The sequence below is a fragment of the Elephantulus edwardii genome, unplaced genomic scaffold, assembly GCF_000299155.1.
Source record: "Elephantulus edwardii isolate Elephantulus edwardi_28Jun2011 unplaced genomic scaffold, EleEdw1.0 scaffold00337, whole genome shotgun sequence".
NCBI classification, from domain to species: domain Eukaryota; kingdom Metazoa; phylum Chordata; class Mammalia; order Macroscelidea; family Macroscelididae; genus Elephantulus; species Elephantulus edwardii.
Genome location: NW_006400087.1, coordinates 1,697,546 through 1,704,866, shown reverse-complemented (window position 1 = coordinate 1,704,866; position 7,321 = coordinate 1,697,546). Strand labels below are relative to the sequence as shown.

General features: G+C 38.7%; 1 protein-coding gene and 1 pseudogene across 1 annotated transcript; one reads left to right on the top strand and one right to left on the bottom strand.

Annotated features, from left to right (window-relative positions):
* Positions 1 to 2,362: 2,362 nt before the first annotated feature.
* LOC102867691 (fidgetin-like protein 1-like) lies at positions 2,363 to 4,396 on the bottom strand. The gene has a single exon (XM_006901590.1). It carries the CDS (start codon positions 4,394 to 4,396, stop codon positions 2,363 to 2,365), a length of 2,034 nt encoding a protein of 677 aa, XP_006901652.1.
* An 823-nt stretch (positions 4,397 to 5,219) lies between these two features.
* LOC102867283 lies at positions 5,220 to 6,930 on the top strand (annotated as a pseudogene).
* Positions 6,931 to 7,321: the final 391 nt, after the last annotated feature.

The window sequence follows — 7,321 nt, the reverse complement described above, 5'->3', positions numbered from 1 at the left end:
AGCCTCAGAATCCTTGCCTCCAAGGAGCAGCCTGGTTTAACCCTCTCCAGGATAAATCTGTTTGTTTTCTTAGCAGTCCATGGTACCCTCAATACTCTTCTCCATATGTCAATCCAAAAGAAACTTAATAAAGATATGTTGTTGATTGCCTTCGAGTCAAGCATGACTGATATAGAAGATCTAAATTATACATTCAGCCAACTCGACCCTGTGCATGTATTTCAAGGACTCAATGACACCCAAATAAAATATAATTCACTTTCTTCTCAAGTGTACATACCACATTTCCCAGAACTAGCCTCAAAAAATTAAAAAGCACTGAAATTAGACAATGTATCTTCTCAGACCACAATGAAGAGAAAAAAAAAAAAACAACAACAAACAAACACACACAAAAAACTAGACATTAACCACAAGAGGAATAATCCACAGACTGTCAAAAGAACAGCTATGTTTGAAAAAGTACAGTCAGAGTGCTCCTTAGAGGCAAAGAAGGTGAAACTTCATCTCTCCTACTTTGGTTATGTTGCAGCTCCTTACCACTGGGCCACCAGTGTTGCCTGTTGTTGCTAGGTGCCATCAAATGAAGAGACCTGAACTCTGTCCTATCCTGTGTCACTGTCTCTGACGCACGTAAGCCCATTGCTGCAGTTAGTGAGTCAATCCATCTCATTGGGGGTCTTCCTCTTTTACAATTACTCTCCCCCTTTCCAAGAAACAGCCTCCCCTAGCAACATGCTCAAAGTAGGAGAGATCAAATGCCAGAGTGCTGAGGGACCACAGTGGACTCTGACATCTACCCACTCCATTAGCAGCCAAGTGAATTAACAGTACTTTTTCTGCACCACCCAGGGACTCCTGGGAAGACATTTTTTCTAGAGGACAATTTAAAACACAGTCTTAAGAATTTTAATATAGAAATCTAAATATATTTTAACAAATTCTCCAAAGATTTAAGCACAAAGGGCTGCAACATATTTTTGTTTGTAATAATCAAAAGGTCCCTTAGCAGAGGAGTAAATAAATTATAAAAACTTTCAAGCAATACAACACTAGGCAATCATATAAATAAGAGAGGTTGTAGAAATAGATGCTTAGCAAGATGAAAATGTACTTTGGCATAAAAAAATTTTAAAGTGGGCTATAAGAAAATATCTAGCACAATTCCACATCTGTATGAAACAAAATATTCAAGAGGCAAGCTATTTTGGAAGTGGATGCCACTCCTGCTTCCAAGCTTGTTTTAATCGGGGAGCTCTACCAAACACTGTCCACAGTGGGTAACCATTCTCCCATTTGACACATCAGTGTCCCAGTGTTCAGGTTCACAGCAATGAGTTACCTCTGTACAGCAAATTGACAGACCAGGGTTATGCGACCTATAAGAATGTTTCACCAAAAACAAAGACAGGCCTGAAGGCCGTGGATTAGAGTCACCCACCTATGGCTTGGTAGCGTCACTTCCTCTCCACTATGGCAACTGATCTCTCTCTATGCTGTTGATGTTAAGTGCCATCGAGGAGGAGAGAAAAAAGAAAGAAAAAAAAAAAGCCCAGAGGACTTTATATCCAGAAATGCTAAGTGTTATCTTTACTTTGCAATGTTTCTGAAATGAACATTTATTGTTTGTAAAACAAAATCGTCTATTATAAAAATCTGAAAACTTTTTTTTAAAAAATAGGACAATACTACAATCTGTGAAGAGTGCTAAGTATTAATTTGAAATTCTGTGTATGTTTTAAAAAATCATAAACCATTCTTCACCTTCTAGCTTGGTTGATACATGTCTGATATTAGATCAGACATTGTTATTTCTAAATATATTTTTACTAGTCTGGTTTAAAGGAAAACTAAAAAAGGAAACAAGCAAAAATAAAAAGTAACAGTACAACAAAAGCTTTTGGTGAGATCTTAAGTTTACTTGAATGGTAAAGAATATTGTTTTGAATTTAAATTAGTATACTTGCTAACATTAAATTAAAAAAGGAATATAAATTAAATATATCATCTTATACAAATGCAAACTTAATTTCTTTAAAAAAAAACAACTCCTTTTAAACTAATTATTCCTATTTGGTATGTTAAAACAAGTATCTTTGAAACAAAACGCAAACTTCATTCCCATTTTGTATAATATGCTTATACATCAGGTAATAGTTGGCATAGTATATAAAACTTATACTAAAACAGGCTATGTCAACCAGTTGTAAAATACTAGCTATTGTTATTCTATTGTCTTTGAGTATACGAGACACAAAATTTTTATTTTGTACTAAACTATATAATTAATGAACTCTCAGTATCCAATGTTAAAAAATGGAAATTACTGTATCAGACATGCTATCTTTTGCAAGTGTAATATTTATTTTCCACAACCAAAAGTTTTGTTCCAGTCTTCATAAAGTTCTAAATCTTTTGTAGATACACTGGGTCGTACAATTCTAAGAGCATTTTCAAAATCAATATAAGATATGGGTCGAACTTGATCAGGTGTTATTGTGGCAATATCAACAGTCTGTAAACTGCGAATAGGACCCAGAGAAGCCTCTCTGCAAAGTTGTGTCATGTCTGCCCCAGAAAATCCATTAGACTGCTGTACAACCAGTTCAATCTCGTCTTCCTTCAGGCAACAGTGCTCCTTGGACATCAGATTGACTATTATCTGTTTTCTGGCTGAAGCTTCTGGAAGAGGAATATACAGTCTCTTTACCAGTCTTCTTCGGGCAGCTTCATCAATTTCCTGTGGCCTATTGGTTGCACCCACCACAAGAATCCGATCTTCAGAGGATGTAGTTGCTCCGTCTAACTGAACCAAAAATTCGGTTTTTATTCTTCGAGAAGATTCATGTTCCCCATCTCCTCGTTGTGACAACAGAGAATCAATTTCATCAATAAATATCACAGCAGGTTGCTTACTCCTTGCAACAGAAAACAACGCACGCACCATTTTCTCCCCCTCACCTACCCATTTAGAAGTTAAAGAGGAGGCAGAAATGCTAAAGAATGTTGCCCCAGACTGGCTGGCAATACACTTGCCAATTAGTGTTTTACCAGTCCCAGGAGGACCAAAGAGCAGAATGCCTTTTGGGGGTCCCCGTAAGCCAGTAAAGATATCTGGCCTCAGCATGGGCCACACAACTATCTCCTTTATTGTGGTCTTGGCAAATTCTACTCCTGCTATATCATCCCAATTTACTGGAGGTCCATGATCCATAATTTCATTCATAATAAGTTCAACCATCTTTGGCTCCAAGTTTTTCAAACACTCATCAATTGGATGTGCCAGTTCTGTAGGCCCTATCCCGGGTTTACATTGCATTCCCCCATTTTGATCTCCCCCATCTTGCTTAGGAATAGGAGGTATAAATTTCCCAAATATTCCTCGGTATCTTCCAGCTCCAAGAGATTTTTTTACACCACCATATGAAGACCCTGATGTTCGCTGGGGATGGTGGTGTTTTTTTTGCTGATCTACCCACAGTTGTTTTTTGGCGGTTTTGAAAGTAGGCATGCTGCTCTCTACCTTTTGGCAATTATCTTCTATTTTACTAAAAGCCTTATTTGCTATTGGATTAGGAAGTGCATCAATGCAACTGTTACCCACACCATAAAAAGTCTTCCTTTCCCATGAACTTTCACAGCCAGAGGGAAAAGAAGACTGGTATGATGAGAACACATTTAATCCAACATTGGCTTTTGGAAAGCCATGATATTCCTTTATGACATTTCCAAATAATGGTGTGGTATGGAATTTTGCAGTAGTGGATTCACCTAATGGCACTAAGAAGGTAGGATGAGCTTTACTACTGTCGGTCACTGTTGGGGTCTGGACATTCTGAGGACATTTTGAAGAAGGTATGTTCTCCACAGTGCCCTGGAACCCATCTGTAGCATGACTTGAATGAGTAAGACATTTATTCTCTTCAGAAGAAGTCGGATTAAATTTTGGAAAATCAAAGGCATGGGCCTCCTTATGGATTACTACTGATGCATCAACAGGGGCCAACAAAGAGTCTTTGACTTTTTTGCCAGCTTCCATCATCTCCTGTACATTACTCATTTCTAAAACATTACTTATTGCCAATCCAGACTTCCATTTGTCACTATCAGTTTGCTGAGATGTTGCCAAAGTTAAAATGTTCTCTGCATAGTTATTCAGGCCACTTTCAACATTGTCAGAATCAAGGAATGAAGAATACTTCTCTGCATATTTTTTGAACAGTTTGGTAGCACAGACTTGGGAGATCTCAGCGTTTGCCCAGGCATATTGAATATGTAGTATATGTGCACGGTATGCATCTGCCTTCTGTCCTGAAGAACATATACCAGACGAAATGGCAAAGTAATTCCTCTGCCATTCACTCAAGTGCACAGACTTACAGCTGGAGGTCTGCATTTTAAAGGTTCTACAAATGATATAAAAAGAAGGGAAAGAATCAGTATCATAAAAGTTAATAAAATATACAAGCAGTCCCTGGATTTTGAATGTCTGATTTGTATATATACAACTCACAGTTATAAAATAACCTCTGTAAAACCAATTATATTAAAATCACGAGGTTCATAACAACCATCAAAACATCATTTTTATGGTAAAGTGTTTAATATTTCTGAAAGTGTTTAATATTTTTTAACACACAGACAGGTGTGTTACTAATGTAAACATTTAACTAGCATCAGATACAAACTATTTGTCTGAATTACAAAGAAATTCACCTTAAGAGCACATTTTGAAATAGAATTTACCCATAATCTGGGGATTGCTTGTACAATAATTAAAACATACTTTTAAAAAATGCTTGGGTAGAAGGAAAATAAGAAGGTGAAGTGAATGAATGGTTGTTGTTGTTGTTAGGTATCAGTGAGTCAGAATCAACTCATAGCTAAATTTCCAGCAGGTTTTAAGAGACTGTAAATCATACCTGACAAAGATCACCCATCTTTCTTTCTCCCAGAGAGCAGCTGGTAGATTTGAATTGTGTGTCTTTGAGGTGGCAGCATTCACTCTACCAGCCATTAATACACTGAACAATTACAAAAAAATACATGTTAACATCTCAGAACCAGGGCGCCAGTGGCCCACGTGGTGTGGCGGAGGGGGGCAGAGCCGGGGAAGGGGACACAAGCTCATTGCCCTGTGCGTCCTGCACTCTGTCCCTCACTCCTCGCTGACGGTCTTGCTTTCCACGTGCACTCCGCTCGCCGGCTGCCCCGCAGAAATGCTCCGATTACCTGTAGTCCTTCGGCAGATGGCCTGTGTCTAGGGCCCTGGCTCCTCATTTAACTCAGGCTTATGCCAAAGATGTCAAATTTGGTGCTGATGCCCGAGCCTTAATGCTTCAAGGTGCAGACCTTTTAGCCGATGCTGTAGCTGTTACTATGGGGCCTAAGGGAAGAACAGTCATTATTGAACAGAGTTGGGGAAGTCCAAAAGTTACAAAAGATGGTGTAACTGTTGCAAAATCAATTGACTTGAAGGATAAATACAAAAATATTGGGGCCAAACTTGTTCAGGATGTTGCTAATAACACGAATAAAGAGGCTGGAGATGGTACTACCACAGCTACTATACTGGCACGCTGTATTGCCAAGGAAGGCTTTGAGAAGATTAGCAAAGGTGCTAATCCAGTGGAAATCCGGAGAGGTGTGATGTTGGCTGTTGATGTTGTATTGCTGAGCTTAAGAAGCAGTCTAAACCTGTGACAACTCCTGAAGAAATTGCTCAAGTTACTACAATTTCTGCAAATGGAGATAAAGAAATTGGCACCATCATTTCAGATGCAATGAAAAAAGTTGGCAGAAAGGGTGTCATCACAGTAAAGGATGGAAAAACACTGGATGATGAATTAGAAATTATTGAAGGCATGATGTTTGACCAAGGCTATATTTCCCCATATTTTATTAATAAATCAAAAGGTCAGAAATGTGAATTCCAGGATGCATATGTTTTACTGAGTGAAAAGAAAATTTCTAGTGTTCAAGTGTTCAGTCCATTGTACCTGCTCTTGAAATTGCCAATGCTCACCATAAGCTTTTGGTCATAACTGCTGAAGATGTTGATGGAGAAGCTCTAAGTACTCTTGTATTGAATAGGCTAAAAGTTGGGCTTCAGGTTGTAGCCGTCAAAGCTCCAGGGTTTGGTGACAATAGAAAGAACCGGCTTAAAGACATGGCAATTGCTACTGGTGGAGCAGTGTTTGGAGAAGAGGGATTGACCCTGAATCTTGAAGATGTTCAGCAGCATAACTTGGGAAAAGTTGGAAAGGTCATTGTGACCAAAGATGATGCCATGCTCTTGAAAGGCAAAAGTGACAAGGCTCAAATTGAAAAATGTATTCAAGAAATCATCGAGCAATTAGACATTACAACTAGTGAATATGAAAAGGAAAAACAGAACGAACGTCTGGCAAAACTTTCAGATGGAGTAGCAGTGCTGAAAGTTGGTGGGACAAGTGACGTGGAGGTAAATTAAAAGAAAGAGTTGCAGATGCCCTTAACGCAACATGAGCTGCCACTGAGGAAGGCATTGCTCTTGGAGGAGGCTGTGCTCTGCTTCAGTGCATTCCAGCTTTGGACTCACTCATTCCAGCTAATAAAGATAAAAAAATTGGTATTGAAATTATTAAAAGAACACTCAAAATTCCTGCAATGACCATTGCTAAGAATGCTGGTGTTGAAGGATCGTTAGTAGTTGAGAAAATTTTGCAGAGTTCCTCAGAAATCGGTTATGATGCTATGCTTAGAGATTTTGTGAATATGGTAGAAAAAGGAATTACTGATCCAACTAAGGTTGTAAGAACCGCTTTGTTAGATGCTGCTGGAGTCGTGTCTCTGTTAGCCACAGTAGAAGTTGTAGTCGCAGAAATTCCTAAAGAAGAGAAGGACCCGGGCATGGGTGGAATGGGTGGTATGGAAGGAGGCATGTTCTAATTCCCAGACAGTGCTTTACCACTTATTAATGGACTGTGACAGGAAGTGCAAGGCATTGTTCCTCACCAATAACTTCAGAGAAGTCAGTGGAACGAAATGGCGGGAGAAAAGGCTGGCTGATGTCTAAGAAAATCACTATAACCATCAATTACTGGTTTTAGTTGACAATATGTAATGGGGTTTACTGCTGTCATTGTCCATGCCTACAGATAATTTATTTTGTATTTTTGAATAAAAAAAAGATATCTGTACATTCCTGATGCTGGGTGCAAGAGCCATTACCAATATGCTGCTTTCAACTCAAATCACTGAGGCATTTTTACTACTATTCTGTAAAACCGAGGATTTTAGTGCTTGCCATCACTAGATGAGACGTTAAGCAGCCTTTCTG